General features: G+C 40.8%; 1 protein-coding gene across 3 annotated transcripts in view; it reads right to left on the bottom strand.

The window, feature by feature from the left end:
* Positions 1–19,920, bottom strand: part of rapgef6 (Rap guanine nucleotide exchange factor (GEF) 6) — a 144,362-nt gene that overhangs the window by 27,161 nt on the left and 97,281 nt on the right. For all 3 annotated transcript variants that reach the window (XM_034139958.1, XM_034139959.1, XM_034139957.1), the window contains 9 exons: positions 16,438–16,618; positions 14,377–14,513; positions 11,513–11,671; positions 10,264–10,416; positions 8,387–8,551; positions 6,536–6,643; positions 6,112–6,315; positions 5,490–5,598; positions 5,127–5,370 (listed from right to left, as the gene is read on the bottom strand). In XM_034139958.1, coding sequence (XP_033995849.1) covers positions 5,127–5,370; positions 5,490–5,598; positions 6,112–6,315; positions 6,536–6,643; positions 8,387–8,551; positions 10,264–10,416; positions 11,513–11,671; positions 14,377–14,513; positions 16,438–16,618 — 1,460 coding nt within the window. The remainder of the gene's footprint in view (positions 1–5,126; positions 5,371–5,489; positions 5,599–6,111; positions 6,316–6,535; positions 6,644–8,386; positions 8,552–10,263; positions 10,417–11,512; positions 11,672–14,376; positions 14,514–16,437; positions 16,619–19,920) is intronic.

Consider the following 19,920-nt stretch of genomic DNA (forward strand, 5'->3'; position numbering starts at 1 on the left):
GTGGTGTTGAATGAAAAAGGGTGTGGTATTAAGAGAGAGAAAGAAAACAGGAGAATTAGATTTGAACCTTCAATTCATAATTTAATCTTCCACAATTCATTTGAGGCTTTGATTTACGCAGCAGTAGACATCTTTCAAAAAAACTGCCTGAATGCTTTTCCCTTATGTTTTATGACTGTTAAGCACAAGCATTAGATTGAGCGCCTTTACCTGCATCTTGAACATATAATAACTCATAACAAAATATATGGGGATTTAATCAAAATGTCTACTCTTGCAGAATGACAACATAACATTTCAATATCTCTATATTTGTATTTTAATATGCAGCAGTGACACAGCTGAAATTCATCTGAGAGGCGGTTTCATGAATGGCAGGAACTGATAAGGAGCATTCACAGAAAGAGACAAGAGACACGAGTTCTCTTGTGTTCAGAGACACAAGGTAAGTAAACACACACAGGACAAAGAGACAGGCACGCACAAGACCACAGAGACACAAACAAGCATTGCAGACAGCACAACACATTTGAAAATAAATGATAGGTTAATGTAACAAAGTTTCATTAAGTCATGAAGATTTTAGCTCATTCAGATGTGACTGAATGTGTTTTTATTTGCACATTTGTACTTTTTTCCCCCTGTTCTCCCCCCTTTTTTGATTATGTGCAGTGGCCCGAATGTAACTACTTACTGTACTTAAGTAGACATTAAAAGTACCTCCACATTAAGTGTTCTCACTACAGCATTATGCTACTTTATACTTTTACTTAAATCAATTTTTGAGGCAAGTTTCCTACTTTTTACTCCACTACATTTATTTTCCAGCTTTAGTTACAAGCTATTTTGCAGATTAATGCGAAACATTTGTTATAAAATATCATTTACTTATAAATCATGATATATTACTATAGGTTAAGCTACCCAGCTATAAATAAAATGACTAAAATAAACCCCTTTCTTTGCCAGATGCAACATTAAAGTGATGATATACAGTATCATCACTTTAATGATCACTATATAATTGTATGATATATGATTCTGAAATTAGCTTTACCGCATAATGGGCACTTATGGTACTTAAAGGTAATTTATGTTGTCAACACTTTTGTAGTTTTACTGGAGCACAAATTAGTATTTTCTCACTGTAGTATTGCTAATTTGACTTAAGTACAATATCGGAGTACTTCTTCCACCATAGTGTTAGCATTAATCCCTCTGTTCTCAGGTGTGTGTCCAGCAGTTGGCAATACTGGACTTGAGAGACAGTTGCCTCTCTACCTGCGGCGCTCAGGGATCTGCACACATTAACCTTTACATTAACAGCCTCATTAGACTGCCTGGACCTGCACACATGTGATGGACATGGCGACTCTCTTGAGACAAATCCATAGATGGATAGGTTAGGTATTGTGGATTGAAATAGCCCTGCCTCAAATGATATAAGTGGGTTTCCCCAAGGTTGAATCAAACTTTAATAAACAGTTGTTGCAGCTTTAAACTTTCAAGATTGAGAATGTAGGTAAATGTATATTAATTCAGACTGAAACAGAATAAAAGAAAATAGCAATCTTGAATTGTCACTTCAAAGATGTGATGATTTATTAATGTCAACTACACATTTCATTATGTTGTTGTTTAGAGTTTGAGTCGCAGGCTGTAATTGGGTGTCTGACACATGGTGTTCGTCTTGTCCTTCCCTGCATACTAACGGTAGCATCCCTCTGTGTGTGTGTGTCTGTACAGTGTGTACTCTACACACTGCAGTGATGCAGGGCTTCCACTAACAAAGGAACAACTGCTATAGCAAAGCCTATGTAATCATCACCGCTCGAAGATGGGAGGACAGTCAACACAGACAAAGGAAAGTAAAGAAAAGGAACGACAAACAAAAGGCATATTCAAAATGTATTCAGGTTGGTGAAGAAAGGAGGAGAAAAAGACAAAGGGCATTTAGAAAGAGGACAGCATGGGACTCATTTTAAGGTCTGACCATATTTGCACTTTACTCAGACAAATGGAGGTTAAGGGCAAATATAATTAGATGTGAAGACGAGACGCACTTCTAATGAGAGGGGATACGTCTGACTGTCACATACAGTACATGTGTTTTGGACACCATTAACAGATAATAGCAAATAATTGTATGATATAGCAAATCATTTTGGTGAGAGATAAGTATGATACCATTTAAACGGTAGATTAAATATGACGTAGATGTAGAAGATGTCTAGCATATACTACACTATGAAAGCTTCTATGTTTTATAGATAGAGGTATTTATCTGATTTGAATCAGCTGGCAGGTGTACTGACTGTCAAACACCAAAACACTAGCCCAGAACACTCTTCTCTACACCAATAGATCTCCTTTAAATCTATTCTCAAACATCCCTGCAGAATACAGACAGTTTTGGTGGAATGACAGGAAATCTAAGATGGAAAGAAGGCGTGCAGAGGGAGAGAAGGAACACCTTGACTTTGCGGGAAAAGTGGGATTCTTGAGTTAAAGAAATTAGCATGAAATCTTCAAATGAATTCCTCTAAGAATGCTGCTGAAGGTCAGTGGTGTGGTGTGTGTTTGTGTGAGTGAGTGTGTGTGACTGCCTGCTGTGCGCCGGCTGCAGATGGATACTGAATCAAATGGTTGGAGGACGGGGAGTTACGCAAGAGGTCTTACCGAAACAGGCCCCTGAAGCAGCGGAGACAAAACGGGAGAGAGACGACATTGAAAAGCATGAAAAGAAAAAGTAAGCAAAACAAAAGAAAACAGAAGCAGAGCTCTGCTGGAGTGTTAAGCTAGCAGCTGCAGCAGAGCCTCTCATTTCGTACACATACTTAAACACAAACATACATGTAGGAAACTGAAAATACAATAGTGTGGACACGCTGAAAGGTTGGCTGAATTAAAAAGGAAGACTTTTTTTTTAAATGCCAGCATATATTCATACACAGCAGATGACAGGAAATTGCAGGATTTGTGAGGAACTTCACTATTTTACCCCATTCACAAAAAATACTTAAGATGCCAGCAAGTAGCAGGAAGTCATAAGGATTATATCTTTAGAAAACATTTAGTCTTAATGAAAAAGAGCACCAAAGCACTACAATCTTTATAATAAGCAAGCTTTCAGTCAGCGACTTCTTAAAAAGGCAAGGAAACTACATTCTCTCTGTTAACAAATGTTTGAAAGAAAACATCATACAGTGTAAGTTTGACCACAAAACAGCACATATATTCCTTGCAACTGTCCAGTGAGCTTGCAGTAAAATGTGGACATCTTGTAAGTTGAATGTGGAGATGCACAATCACTTATCATGGCAATACGCATCATGATTGAATGCATGTAGCTGTATCACAAAGAAGTAGAGAAGATGAAATGGCATCATGGGACATGAGGTTACTACTTAATTGCCGTCTCACTAAATCACAGAGACTTCTGAGGCCGACTGACTCGGGGGCTTAAACCTTGGTCTATTGCTTTCCAATCTGTGGAATGTAAATCAACACGGCTGGTCAATATGGGAAGTGTGTTAAGGTGCATGCACAGGCCGAGACATCTTCATTTGGCAGAAAAACGACCCGTTTATTGCCGCCGTGTCCTTGTCATATAAAGTCTGAGCACAATGTCAGCCAAGAACAGAAACGGGCAGCAGCGTATTCGATGGGTTTGTGTAAGAAGAGCTTCTTAATTGGATTTTAAATTGTTACACGCGGCCATTTTCCTTCTTTAAACTTGCCAGGTGTTTAATAAGAGAGTAGAACAAGATAATTATAGGGACAGACTGCACCATGGCAACAGTTGGTGTCTTAAATTGGGAGTGAGTCAAGCTTGCGAGTGTCGGTATACTTAAATGTATCTTTAAAAGTACTTTCTGTCTGTGTACAAAAGGTACGAGCTGTTTCAACAAAGAAGACAACTTTATAATGTTGCCTCACGACACATTTTCATCCTACAACAAGCACAGATGAATCTCGATTGCCCCGAACCACCCGTCTCGTCTCTGTTCTCAACTCCACTCGCTTTAATCAGCCAGCAATTCCTTTAAACCAAAGAGTGGTTTCAATAGTGCCTACCAGAGAAATATAAAGCAATGAAAGCCCCCTTGTTTGGTCGATAAATAGAACGCGGCGGAGAGCCTTTTGAAGATCAGATCAATGGCTGCCTGATAGCGTGTGGCGTTGTGAGACAGACACACAATCAGTTTCCATGCTAACTGTGTGGCTTTGTGGACATAATGACTGTCGAGAAACTGTGAGAGTGGAGAGAGAAAAGGGAGGGAGGGGAGGTAGGTATGGCAGTGTGTGTGTGAGTTAACTGTGCGGACGGTTCGCTCTGTAATTAACACGGAACATCGTTTTCCCTCACACACACACTGACACAGTTTGGAGTATAATAAGGCCTAGAGAGGCATGAAATGATGAAATGAAATCAAGCCTGTATCATCTCGTCACGGCTGGAATATTGAATATGAGCCTCCGTCTGCACAATTGCTTTAAATTGCTCCAGATGCTGCGAGTGTATTGGCTGTTTATGGATGGCAACGACAATGGTTATACGATGATGATAATGCCTTTTACATTTTTCATGAATTGGCAGGAATCAATTGACGCTACAGCAGCTAAAAGACTGCGACCAAAGTAAGACATGTGCAAAAGAAAACCTACACATTCTTAGAGTATTGTTTCTGTACCCATGGCTTGAAATCAGGAGGGTCTTTCACTTATTTCTGTGTACCAAAATGAAGGCAAGTATTTGTATTAAGTTGAATGAAATATCTTCTTTTCCGGGTCATACAAGCTGCAAGGAGAGGCTAAATATGTTTCTCTATCGCTTCCTGAGGGGCCGTAAGTATTTCAGTTCAGTGGCATAACCAAGACGCTTAGATATCTGATCACAACACCAACATTTTCTGTCGGCAGATGGTCACAGCTTGCTTCAATACTGATAGAGAGATGGTAAACAGATCCTGTTAGAGAGGAATGGTGCCCGGCTGAAAGATAACATTTTTCTGGAGTCCTTCTGACTGCTTATGCTCTCATATATCATCTAGAATTGAATATTCGGTTTTCTTTCCCATTCAAGCACTGGCTGAATGAAGACAGCAGTGTACATGTCTTCCTACCTGAATGGTTTGGGTGGCAGTATACTGAAGCGCGTCTTCTCCAGCATCTTCCTGATCTTGTTCCGTCCTCCTGACACAGTGTTGGCCTTCATCTTCCTCGTGCTCTTGTGGTCTGTCGGGAACTCCATGTCTCCGGGAAGGTCGGGGATGGAGAAGCGGTTTCCTTTTTTCTCCTGGATCTTGGGAATGTGAGGGACGCCGTTCTTCTTCTCGTGCGTGATCCTGCTCAGGAGCTCTTTGAACACTAGATGGAAGTATGAAGAGAGGAGGAGGGGGGTTGGTCGCTTTCTCAAATGATTAGCACTGATGTGAATTAAAGCAGATTGTTCTATATGCGAGTACAAATAATGCGACTTTGCTTACCAAATATGTTGGTTTTGGCAGTTAGGGCGAGATGTGTGTTATTTCTCAGGATGTCAACTGCTTTGGAGAAGGAGATGTTCTCAAAGTTTTGACCATTGATCTCCATGATCTGAAACAAGAAATGAAATAAAAAAATGATAGCAGAAGTCAAATTAATAGCATGCATTTCACTCAAGACAAATGTATTTTATCTTTTTTTCTGACATCTGAAACACTTCAGCTGTATTCTGGTATGCCTATCACAATATTATTCCAAACTGTCCTGACTAGGCAATTTTCCCAAGCAGTTTACTAAATACAAAGACTGAAATTAATGTGGTTCCTTTCTAAATGACACTAAAAAGGGAAGTGTGCAGAGCAGTATGACAGCAGGGAAGCCTGAATGGAAAACGGTTGTTTCTTGTCAGCTTTTTTAGTTAAATGTAAAAACAAAGCAGTCAGTTGGAAAATGTGCTGTATAAGGCAATACAGACATGATCAAATCATAAACTGGAAAGCATTTGGAAATTGTGAGATTTTGTTGGAAGTTGGATATTATGTACCGCTTGGTCTATTTCTTAAAAAAGTAGAAATACATCATGTCTAATAGTGAAACACCGCTTAATTTGTGTTGTCCTCTCACCTGATCTCCCCGTTTGAGTCCGGCCTCGGCTGCCTTGCTCCCTGGTTCCACCGACTCAATAAAGATGCCGAACCCTCTCTCGCTGCCGCCCTGCACGCTGAAGTAGAGCGGAGACTCCCTGGAAGCCTTCTGCAGAGTGACCTGTCTCCACTTTGCCTTGGCCGCACATGCTATATTCAGCAGCCTCAAATGGCCCTTCATTTTCTGACAAAGATGGAAAAATGTTGAGTTTGAGAAGTCTTGCATTTAAATTGGCTTTTTATTGATGTGTGCTAAGTAGCTTTTGCATGAGAAAGTAAATTATAGTATAATAATGGTTTGATCTGAGCTAGTATTCTGACTCTATGTCTTGAGGGACTCAGGGAATTCAAATCCACTATCTGAACTGAATCAAAAAAAAAACCTAAGTTTTTCTTGTTCTTACTGCAGTTTCTAGATGTCTCTCAAAGTCCTCCAGGAAGCGTGTCATGGCCGGGTCGCCCTCAAAGTCGTTGAAGTGGTTGTTGACCCACAGCAGCACTATTCTCGTCACCTGTGAGAACAAATTGAAAGCTTTATTTAGTGGAGCCACAAAACACACTCTTCTTTTGACACAGTTCCTGTCACATTTTACTTTACCTCTTCAGTTCTAACAGTATTTAAGTACCTTTGCTTTGACAAGAAATGTGTTGAGAGCTCTTTCAGAGTGCTTGTACTGTAGGTGTGGGGTCAGAGGTCATGTTTAACTACTCTGCAGGACCGTGGGAGCTAGTAGTTGCTCAGGGACACTTTGGAAAGCTAAATGCTTGACAACAAGATTGCTTTAAGTGGAGACCTCTTTACATTACATGCTGTCAAAACTGCCTGTGTTAAATATTTTTCATCTATAATTAATGCTTAAATCAGTTAACATCAACTTTAATTTCTGCCACAATGCACTGCTAATGATCAAATGTCAGTTTTAATTCATAAAAAACACAGCCTTTAGAAGTCTTTACTGTAAAACATAGGAAACAGCAGGGAGTCTAAATAATGATCATGTGCATGGCTGCAGAGGAAAGGTTTAACAATCGGTTGACTGCTTCATTTTGCCAACAATAATTGGAAGAAAAACCTAAAGCAAAGGGAATCCGGAAACAATTATTTCTGCAAATTTACACCGGTGGTAACATTGTTCTAACCTTTACAAAAGGTCAGAAAAGCAACCAATGCATCAACACGGAGCTTCAATCAATCAATGTCTACTTTCCACTCTTTCTTTCACTTCTCACGCCATCCCTCCTCCTCTCTTTCCACATACTGTATCTTTTTCCCTGCTCGTCTTGTACAGGATTAGATCCTGTTTAACGGAGCTAAAGATTATTATAAGCCTGAATGACAACCACATAAAGAGTATTGACAGTACACGACTAATCTTGGGTTAAAGCAGTCACTGTATGGACAGTGGGAGTGCCAGGCATGGACAAATCGCTGCTGTGCTCAAAGACAGCTGAGCTGGCTGAACGTGTATCGATTGGGATGTGAGCGACAACAATTCTCATCGACAAGCATGAATACAAAACATAAGTAGTGCTAAGAACGTAAGGACCATCAGGCACACATACAGAGTGAAATAATGTATAACGTTTCAACTTTTGGATGTAAAACTACCCTTAAAGGTCCCCTATTATACTTTTTTTCATCAATATATTATAGTTCTCAGATATATACAGAACCTGTCTCTGAAGTGTTTGGCTTGAAATACCAAACAGATCATGCATTGCAGCATCCCATAATCCCCTCTGTTTCAGCCCTGTTTCTCTGTCTTTTCCTTTAGATGAAAATAAGGAGCCACTCCCAACGCCCCTCTGAGAGATATTTGGTTAAACACAACGGTGCTGTAGGAGGAGATTCAGGTGATAAGGTGGGGGGGTGTTACCTTGGTTGGTTATTGGCTAATGGTTACACAAGCCAAAAAAACATTATAACATCACTAATTGGCCCACATCTGATCAGCTCATTTTCAGACAGGTTTTTATATAAATGGATCAGGACAAAAAGAGAGAGAATCTTTTTTCCTGAAACTTTCAGAATCTCTTTACACAGAGGGGACACATGTTGATGTATAAAAGACATGAAAAAGTGGATTTTGTGTAATCGGTGACCTTTAAACCTTTACTTACAGAAAAGGACCTGAACATTCCTACACACTTGACCTTGACTTTATTATCTACTCTTGTCCAAACATGCATGCAAATGTGGCCACACCTTTAACAACAGAGTGTACATACAAACAGAAACGTCCAAAAAAACTCACTGTGTCTCGAAGGTTGTCCATATAAAACCACTCCAGCAGTTTCCTGCCGACCACCATAGGATTTGAGATGAAAGTCCTGTAGGTCAGCAGGAAGTCCTCGATGTAAGTGGGGTCCACCACCGACGGCTCCTCCACCAGGTGCATGATCAGACGGTCGGGGGTTCCCTAGGGTGGTAATATATATATACACACACACATGAGGATACAAGGAGAAAAATATACAGCCCTCACTCTTACACACAGATGTAGGACAGCTGAATTGACACAAGGGCACATGTAATCCACACACACACACACACACACACACACACACACACACACACACACACACACACACACACACACACACACACACACACACACACACACACACACACACACACACACACACACACACACACACACACACACACACACACACACACACACACACACACAACACACACACACACACCACACACACACACACACACACACACACACACACACACACACACACACACACACACACACACACACCACACACACACACTTAAATAACTTATGTCGACATAAATCATAAAAGTGACAAGAACATACACTGCAGCTATTGAACTGAGCTGTCAGTCACCCATCAATAAAACAAACACAGGCACACACACATCCACCCACCCCCACACCCACACACCCCCACCCCACCCCCCCACACCCACCCCCCCACACCCACACACCCACACACACACACACACCACACACACACACACACACACACACACAATAGCTCTTTTACAACATCACACTCGATCATTTGTGACTGAGGTGTGACATCATTTCTGTATAAACCCTCAATCTAAATGTACTATTATAACATTTGTGATTTCTTTGTCTACATCTTTGATTGTTATTCATCCGAATCACATATAAGAAGTCAGATACTCTAGACTTTCGGTTTAAGTGAGTTTGTTAATGTCACCAGAGCAAAGTTTCTAGGGGAAATGATTCATGTTACAGGGAAGAGAAACTAGAAGGCCTCCACTTTTGTCTGACACAATAAAGAACAAAGCCAAAGACAGACAGGGAAAGGCTAACACACGAATTGACTCATCTCCGCTGGATATGTTTTGGAGCCAACAGCCTTCCTCGGAGCGGTGGCCAAGAGAATCATTCAGGCCCATTATCTGATCAATACCTGGCTGCCTCTGGAGGCCCGGGAAAAGGATCAAAAGGCCTTGGAGCGCACTGCGATGTAGCGAACAAGAAAATGCTCCGACAAACACTAATAGTGCTAACGCTGCCTCTAAACGATCAGCTAAGAACACAGAGCAGCCGCATTGATGTTTCTGCACGAAACTGTATAGGAGGGCATGGTCGATTTATAATGAGGTGGTACTAAAAATCAATCCAAAGCATTTCAGCATATTTAGTACATAATAAAGAATAAAGTATGATTATTTCCTGATGTTAGAAGTTGGTCATGTATACCCAAGTTAAGGGTGGAACTAAGCATACTTTTGAGCAGCTAAATGTAACCCTTAACCTTCCTGTTGTACCCGTCTCATGTGGTTTCAGACATGCTCTTGATGAAGGTTAATTGTATTTCTAATGTAAATTGAGTTCACTAACAAATGTTGAGCTCTGGGTTTAACACCAGTCCAACTTGACCTTACATTTGAACTTGAACAACCATGCAATCCTTACTTTATAAGCAATGGATTAGCATTTTAAAGAGATACTAATTGTGTGTTACAACACTGATCTTGTCAGAGGTCGGGGTCAGACACAGAACAGAAACCTCTGGGACTAGAAGACTTTCAGGGAACACTTCAGAACAGCAAAAAGCTTTCTTGGAAGTCCAGTTCCTTGAAATCTAACAAGACTTTTATCTTAAAATCTCTGACCTTGATGACAATGTGTCCCTTCCTGGTCCCGCTGCGGTCCAGCTCGCGGTGCTCCTTCACCATCACGATCTCCCCCTCCTCCTCCACCTTGTGCGTGTTCTTTTCCACATGGTTGAGGATGCGCCAGTAGTCCTCCTGGGCCACGCAGACGAACTTGTCGAGGATGACATGGGGACAACGTGTGAATTTGTAGTAGAGCAACACACTGCTCGGCACCACAGCCGGGTACTCAAACAACAGCAGAGCAGAAGCATGAGGGCGGGCAGAGAAAGACATGGGAGGGGTGGAAGGTCCAAAACACACCAACTAAAGTGAAAGAAGCCTCAATAAAAGTACCAACGGCGGTCAAAGATCCTGTCAGCTATCCATTTTGCAGAAGAATCCACTAACTTCCCATTATCACACTGACAGAAAGCGCCAAGATGTGACTCTTCACCGCCCTACAGCATTGTCTCCGTCTGCGCTTCCCCTCACTAAATCACCAATTTCTGCATTTGCGTTGCTAAGCCCCTTCTGAAACTTCCTGTGTATCTGAAGACAGGAAATGATACGTGCAGCGGAGGAACTGGGCAGTGGACAGAGGGGCTGTTACCACAAGCACTCGCTAGGCTTTTTTTTTTGCCTTTAAAGGCTCATCAACAGCTTTATAATCATGCTTTGTATCAAGGATGGCTTCCTGTGAGAAACCGGCATGCCTATTTGTAATCACGTCTGACCCTAAATGACAAGGTAGAAAGGCCTGTGGTTTCATTTACAAGCAAGATTCTGTATTTTAAAAGGTACACCAAAAGAGGCGCTGAAGTAACTTTCAAATGTCAACTTTTTTTAATAAATAAAAGAAAGGTTTAAAGGAGAATCTCTAAATTAAGATGTGCCATTATCTATTTCTGGTTGCAGAACACTTCACTGTAGTCAAAAGAAGAAATGAACATAAGATGCAGTATAAAAAAAGCAGTGAAAGATAAAAAAAGGAAATACACCCTTAAATGAACTAAAACCAAATGAATACAACAAAATGTGTAAGGATGATTGCAACAGCATTAAAAGAAAGTGATAACATAAATGGAAATATCAGATACTTTCACTTTGTTTTTGTATTGCAGCTTAACAAATAATGTCCAAGTCTGCCAAGAAAACACATTTTTACTAAGTAATCTGTAATTGTATCACCGTCTTTTGTTAACAATCACATTGAATCTGTAAGTCTATCAATCTTGCAGCAAGATGCTTGACAATGAATCCTCTTTACCTGGCAGTCGTCCCCTTTGGTACGAACTTCTCCGTTCATGAACTGTTTGTCCAGTGAGGGTGAGATGCCGAAGCTGTTGCCCATGCAAAGAGTCTCCACTCTCCCCTCTGGATGGCTGATCTCCACTGCCCCGTTCAGGATAACATACCAGAGGTCCAGCTGCAGACAAAATCATCAACCATTCAGTATCAAACATTTAGTCATGATGCCAACACTAGTGCTGGCTTGTGGTTCTTCTTATTGCTCTCAATTCCTGCTCTTTTCACAGTTAAGTCAATATACTGTAAATGGTTGTGTGCCTAATGAAACTACTGTTATGTAATACAAGGAGGTAGATTCACGAGTCAACACATTTAATGACTTTCAGATCGACTTGACTTAACCTGTTAAGCCCCGAGCCTGTTGTTCAGGTCTTGTGACTTCATATGGACCTTTTTGAATTGAAAATACTTCATACCTTATCTCAAGACTAAAGATTATAATACATTTGTCGTAAAGATTTCAAAGAGAACAGTGGATATAACTGTAATGTTTGAGGGATTTGAAAGTAGAAGCACTATGTAATCAACTGACCTATAACACTGCACAAGAATGGCTGTTGAAATGGCTCTATATTACCAGCTGACATTTATCGTTATGGGAGCATAATGTGCTTTGTGTGAGGCATGAGTACAGTGTGAAGAGGTATTGTGTCTCTAGTGGTGGCTATTGAAAAGGAAATGCCAGCAGGCATAATATAACAAGCCATTCATTTTGGGGTGCGAGCGGATGGAGGGGGGGGGGGGAACAAACCCCGGGGCTTCATCCGCAACTATAACTGATATTTCCTCCTCATTGCCTTTTCATTCCCTCACTATTTCTCAAACCGCAAATCTCCAATTCTCTCGGTGCTTCTTTGTTTCCCTTTATGCCAGTGAGCTGCTCACTCTCCTTATTTCTCAGCAACGATAAAAAGTCATTCAAAATAAAAAAAAACATTTTCCCTGTTGCCATAAAATATCTAAATCAGTAAAGACAGCTTCTTTTCTTTGAAGGCAGCTTTCTACCTAAGCACACAGCATGTTATATCTATTTATTAAACCTTAATTCAGACCTCACTATCCTGTACCTTCATATACTTGTATTGTAGCTTCTATTGTGTTATTAATATATAAATGTCCTTTCATATAACTTGTCTAAATATGATTTAATGTGTTATAGTGAACCTTTTTCACTGGAAGATCTTTCACATGGAAACCAAAGACAGATTTCCCTCTTCTCACACCAAACGTAGGCAACCAAGTTCTTTTCTAAAAAGTAAGGTGAGGTAAGGTAATAAACTACATTCAGTATTAAACACAAGACACCTTGAAGGTGGGGTGGGTAATTTTGGAGAAACCAGCTCGAGATCGCTAGAATTTGAAAATACACAGCCGGAAAAAATCTCCCACTTCCTTACAGAGCCCCGCCTCCAACACACACGAACGCGCACATGACCAATGAGGGCACGAGATAAGTTAGTGCACAGATGGAAGGCTGACAGGCAGGTAGGCCATCCAGTTATTTTAGCCGGGCCGGCTAAAATGATTGGTCGTGCTTTTTACAGTATTACGGCTTCCACAGATGACATTTTTGTATGGATTTTTTGTCAAAGCACTTAAGATATTCATTGCTATCGGGATGTTAAGAGCATTCCATGGAATATAACAAAAAGTGTATCTCGAGCCGGTTTCTCAAACTTACCCCACCTTTAAGAGGCTATTTTCATTATACATACTTGAGTTTATATCATGAATAATTATGGCAGCCTGCAAAGACTACAGCCTGTAAGACTTTATTTTTCTCAGGTTCCTTATTTATCAAATAAAATGGGGATTAAAGAAACGTAAGTTGATTTCGCCCACTCCCTGCATGTTATCCTCCTTTTCCGCACTTTACCTGTATTATTTTACTGTATTTATTTCTGTTACACTACTTTAGATTATTTTTATTTTCCTCTCCCTCCCTCTCTCAGTTAGCAGAGTGGTGTTAATCTGTGAGAGGAGTCAAGTGCTTCTCTCTGACCTTCAACACGGGTCCACAGAGACAGAGTGGAGAGGACCTGTTCATCAAATGACTCGACACAGACAGTATGGAGGCACACTTTACAATGCACACAGCCTATTCATGTATATATGTGTGTGTGTGTCCGTGTGTGTGTGTGGTTCTGTCCTGCTGACGTGGATTCCCTTCCTCCTGGAGCAGTTCATCGCCATTTATCACGCTGACGTTTCCAACGCTGCTGTGTGTAACCAAGCAGCCATGACAGAGCTGCCGTTTCTCAGCCATGTAACTTAATTAATTAGCTGTGTAGCAGCTCAGGAGATTGACAGGGCTTTTACTCTGCAGTGACTTTGCACATAGCAGTTTCTGTAGAAGAATGAGCTTTGGATAGACTGGAAGGTGGCGACGATGTGTTTATCTCTACTCACATGTCACCACCTGCTCTCAAAACTGAGTGTTTTTGTGTTCTGCTTTAACATCCTTTCTTTATTGTCTATTTTACAAAGTGTGCATGTTCACCTTGGCTTACCTACCTTAATGGTTGTTTGTTTTTTTGTGTGCCTTTTGAAAGATAACGATTTGCAGGCCATGGAAAGACATTTAAGAATCAGAAAACACATCAGATTCTGTATTGATTAATGTTGAATAAATAATGCTTACAAAGATGTAATCAAACAGACATACTTTGCACACGATAATCACCCCATTAGATATCGATCTAAGTGCGACATGCAGCAAAAAAGCATTCTCTCTTTCTCCAAATTGTACAAGGCCCCTTTGCAGTTTGATACATTTCTACTCACGAATACATATATGTGTGAATGCTATGAGTTCGTTCCTACCTCCTTTTTGTCTTGCAGGATGACCGTGCCTGCCTGCTCCACCACCTCAAACACCATCACGCTGCACAGGTCTCTCCGCACAGACATGGTCATGTTGGCAAAGGCAGGCAGCTGATGCATGAACTCCAGCAGTTGCTCTATTTGCCACAAAAAGGATAAAAGGGAGAGAAGAAATGCATTGAAGAGAAAGCATAAACTCTTTTGAACCATGTAAAGAGCATGTATTGATGTCATCTGTGTGACCAAAACAAGGTTTGCTTCTCAGGTGTGTGGTTAACACACTCATTGATTTTTAACCATTGACTAACAACAGCATTTCTAAAACAAAGTATGGACTTTTGAATGCCCCCTACTGCATGTACACATACATCACCAAGGCTACTGTGAATTCAAGTACAAAGTAACCTTTTAGAAAATGGAGAATGTGAAATTGTATACCCTTTCAAACATCATAACAACACAGATAACAGTATCTCTCAGTGATGATACGGCCAGGAGCAGTGCATGCTATCACTGCTAAGGCTTTTCATGCCTAATGAGAAACTTTCACACCGTGTTCCTCCCTTCCAGATCTCCACCCATCCCCCCCCCCCCCCCCCCTCCACTGTGTGTGAGAACATAGTGACCCAGCTCCATCCTGCACACTGTGATCCTGGCTGAGCAGCTTCCTCTATTCCCCCTGCTGTTATCGCCTCGTTCATTTACTCTCTTTTTCTTCTTTACTTTGCTCTTCCAAAACCTGGGTCACACTAATTGAGGTCATTCTGAATGTTTTTAAACAGTTTGAAGTGCCAGATGGTTGTATGTTTAAAAATGTGAGCAAAATTAAAGATGATATTACATTTAGTACATATTGAATATTATGATTGGAAACTATCCAGTGGAAACCAACAATCTGGTGAGCTACGCAGATTAAAGCCCCACCTTCTGACTAAAGGCTTTGAATATAGATCCACCAGCAGAGTGGTATTAATCAGGCAGTAATGGAATGTAGTAATAATAAGATGAATATTTAATGACAGTATTCAGGATCGATGACGTACTTCTTTGCAGTCTTTTTTTGGCTGGCTATGTCCTCATGCCACCCCTGATTATTTTTCATGTGTTTATTTAACAAAGACAGAATTTTCCTTCGAATATTGTTTTAATTCAATACCTTTTAGAGGATGCAGTTATCCATTCATTAATAAGGCAACGGATAGAAGACGTTGCCAAGACTTTTAACCATCTTGCTATTTCTCAGATTGGAAAGGTGACCCCTCCAGGGTGCCCCTTTTGATAGTCAACACAAAATATATCTCCCCATATATTTAGGAGTGAAAGACTTTCAGGAATTCTATTGATAGGATAAACAAAGGGATTGGTCAAATAAAATGGAATAAAAGCTAAATCTTATCTAAACACTAAATCATAAAGGTATATAGTATTATCCTGAGAGGCAAACTTATGGCAAATGACTCCGTAACTTAAGTCAACTTTATTTAGGAAGAAAAATGTATTCATTAATTTACTGATTTCCCTCAAATTCTCAAGTTCTTATATCTGAATGAGTGAAAGGTGAGGACCACGAGAAGGCCAGCCTCCCAGCATGCACTCAGCAGGCCGGGCCTTTACAACTCCTCTCATCTCTTTCATGTGGTCACCTTCTCCCACAGGACCCCCCCGCTGGGTGCCGCTAATGAGGTCGTCTCTCTGATTGCCTGCTTTAAAATACACAGTGGAAGGGCACCTGTGTTTAGAGACCACTGTGAGGGCTGCTTTTGTGAAAGAGGGGAGTTGTGTATCTCCTCTTTGCTTATTGAATGATAGATGATGTATGTGAGGACTGTATGCTAAGTACAACGTCTAAAAATAGTAACTGACAGTCCTGTAAGTGTTTCAAGAGACACGCAGGCATATTCTGTATGAGTGCCTCATTTCAATGAGATTTGAAGTGCGCTATTCAACGGTGGATTGTAGGCGAGAAAGATGAATACCCTTTAAAAGCTGCTTTCAAATTCAATAGAACATTGAAGGTTAATATGAAGACCAAACAAGCAGAATGGTTAGAGTCAGACTCACCAATGTCGTCATCGTTTCGGTCTGCTGGCTCTTTTTCCAGACACTCTCGGACCAAGTCTCGGCCTACAAGAGTGTCTGACGCTCTCTCTAGGTCCTCATCTTCCTCCTCCTCTTCCTCGCTGTCCACTGCAGCCTCTGGAAGTCCAGACAGGTCCACATCTCCCAGCTCGCTCTCTGTGGCCTGCAGAACAAAGATGGTGGAGAAAGCAGCACAGTGGTTGGTAACAGGACAAGGACAGGAGGAAGCAGTCTGTGGGCGCTTCAGTTAAGATGAAGGTATAATCAGAGCAATAACTAGACGTAGGAACTAGTATTGGATAAGTAATGTGTACCAATTCAACTCCCAGATGTTGATGTGCACCAGTTTAATTCTGCACTGTGGTGTTCCAACACGACAATATTTTAACATGATGGAGAATGTATTAAGAAATTGGCACACAAAATGAATCAGTATTATTTAATTATTGGAATGAAAGGGGCACATTTTTAAGGAAAAAGCATCTAAATTCAAAGATATCTTTTTTACATGTTCTTTTATAGTTTTAGTTTGAACTTAGGGTGTCATTTATAGAATAAACAGTATGTGTCCTTTGCCATTCAGTTGAGTGAAATGTGTATATGAATAAGCTATCAAATAACCTTGATTAGCAAAATACCTTGAATCTTGATTACATCTCCCCTTTGTTTTGTGATGATTATTTGTGGGGGGAAAAACAACACCTGAGGAATAACCTTGAGCAGCTGTACCTGTGACCCTGGGCTAAAATCCTGACACCAATTCCCAAACAGCCAAATATTTAAATCCAGCTGTAATAATTCATATGTAACCCTGTTTCCAGTGTGTACTGCAGACAGATGGTTGGCAGGGTACGGCTCTAAAGGGGCATTGGGGCTTTCAGGTCGGGTGGGGATTGAACCATTGACCTAGAGGTGGAAGGCGGAGCTCCCCAGTGGTGCTGGCAGCGCTGCAGGCCATCTGTTGGCTCTATCAGGTAGGCCTGAAAGCAAATACAGTATTCTAGGATAATAGAGCCTAATTGGTTCCGGTCTTTGCTTAAAATCCATTATTTCTCTTATTTATTGTATTCAATTTGCTTATGACTGGGCAACAAGCGTTGCAGTCTACATGCCTTAGTTAAGATTTGTTTTTTGTGTGTTTAACAATGTCCATAAACCTGTTACAGGGAGGAAAAGAGAGTATGTATAAAAGTTGAATTTGACTAGGGAAAATGTACTTGTATGCATTTTGAAGTCATTGATTAGTAGAGTGGAATGAGGAAAGAATGAAAAAGTGAATTTGCTATCCTACACACTACCGGATGAACTCCCAAACCTACAACACGATCCAGCTCTTGGCTTTCTTTTGAGAATTGGTATCTTGCCAATGGGTTTTATAGGATTCTCTGGAGGCAGGGAAATTAAGCTAACAAGCCATCCCGAGTTCAGGCGCAGGTTCACTCTTGTTTTCATAGACAGCTATTTCGAGGACATTTACACAACAGCTACAAATTCTGCCCTTAGGTACATTCCTTTCAGCCTAATATTTTGAAATATAAGAACAGACAAGCAGGAAAAATACTTTCCTGTCAAAAATAAAATGTGAATCCTGGTTTTCTTTACCTTGTCACCAATTTTAAATGACTTGCATATTAAAAGTGAATGTAAATGTTAGGATTTCATTAATTGGACCTTCAGAAACAAAAGCAGCTCAAATGTAAATTACACTTAGGGGTAAAAAAAAACAAATGAGTCACTTAAACCAAATATATCGACAACAGTTTGTCCAACAAGTTGTCCCCAAGTGAAAATCTATGTTTTTCACTTTTCCATCACCACTGATTTATTGAGTCCTCGAGGCTAAAAGTGCAGCAGTGGTTTTTTATAGTCCCCGACATAACTCCTTATTGTCAAATAGAGGCTGTTATAGAAGTGGTTCAAATCCTGTGTGCTGTGGTGATATCCCTGAGACAATAACATCTCGCCCTCTGCTGCTGACATATCTCTCAGGGCTTTTGGGAGACCGGTTCATTCAGAATGCAGGATGTGCCCTTTCAGTCCAATTCCCCCGGTCTCAGACTGAGTTTGAGCAAGGAGGACAGTTCCTAGAGTCGAGGGACATCAGAGCTGCCCGAGAAACCCTACATTCTACAGTGCTGTGGCAGACTACGAGAAAGTGGCAGAAAGGAGAGGAAAAACAGAGAAAAGAATAGTGTCATGTGGGAGGAATAGAGAATAATAGGAGAAATACTGTACAGGTGACTGTCTGGAGAGATGAAGGGAAAGGGCAGAAGTATGGGCAGTGAGAACAGGAGGAGGCAGATGGAGTTGAAAAGTCTGGAGTTGGAGTAAAGTGAACAACTGTGAGTCAGCTTAAGGTAATGGAGATAGTAGGAAAAAAAGAAAGCCATGACAAAAACAGTCCTGACAGCTGAGAACCAGAGCCGACTAAAGCGCTTTAAGACAGGTGTAAACAAACACAGAAACGGGTCAGCGACAAGCTGATGGGATCAGATCCGTGTGATAAATATCTAATCTCAGGATGAAGAGATCAGGTCTCTGTGTTGGACGTCTGACCCAGGCCGACCTAACTTACATCAATCTACGAACGCTCACAAACAGGCGGAGGAAGGAGGACAGGTTGTGGCAGAAAAGGAGGTTAGAATATCTGAATTATGTCATTTTAGTCTCTTTTCCATTGAGAGCTCATGTGAAAAGTCGGACACTAACATTTTCTATTATTCATCAGCTCCTTGCCCTGGTACTTCTACTGTAGGTCACCAGTTATTCATAGACCCTTTTCCTACTTAACTGCACCACCATGAGATGTTGAGGCTTATTTAAGGATTTTCTCCCCGTCAATAAACAATCAAACTGGGGTTGTCTTTATTTCCCCCAAGGTTTTTCACAGGTAAAATCAAAGAAAACATGTTTGGGCTCATCCCTAATATATTTTTAAGGTGTTTCTCTTTCATGGTGCAAACAATGTTCCAGGACAATATGGAAATGTATGCAAATTGCTGCTGCAACAAACTTATCATTGCTGACTGAACACTGCTGCATAGGAGAAAGTCATCCCTGGGAAAGCAGGAGAAAGATCTGTGGCGTTGTTTTACTGGACACACACAGAGGGTGAGAGAGAGCACGGCCAGGTCTAAACTGTGAGTCAGAGAGACAGAGAGACAATCCTCCACCACACACGGATGATGGTAAACTTTTGATATGTTCGAAGAAAGCAGCAAAACTGTAGCTCTCTTATTTGTACGCCTTCCAATACCTTGGAGAAAAACTTCTTTGTTCTACTTTTTTATTATAGTTTGTATGTACTTCTTAATTGTAATGTTTATAGTGTATTTGAGAGATATTAAACCTATATTTTCTAATAAGGATATTAGCATTGTAAAGGACCCTAACGGACCGTCCACACAGCAGCGTTAAAAAATCTTGAAACGCTTCTGCCCATTCACTTTGAATGGGGTGACGTCA

Source organism: Trematomus bernacchii, unplaced genomic scaffold (genome assembly GCF_902827165.1).
Source record: "Trematomus bernacchii unplaced genomic scaffold, fTreBer1.1, whole genome shotgun sequence".
In the NCBI taxonomy this organism is placed as follows: domain Eukaryota; kingdom Metazoa; phylum Chordata; class Actinopteri; order Perciformes; family Nototheniidae; genus Trematomus; species Trematomus bernacchii.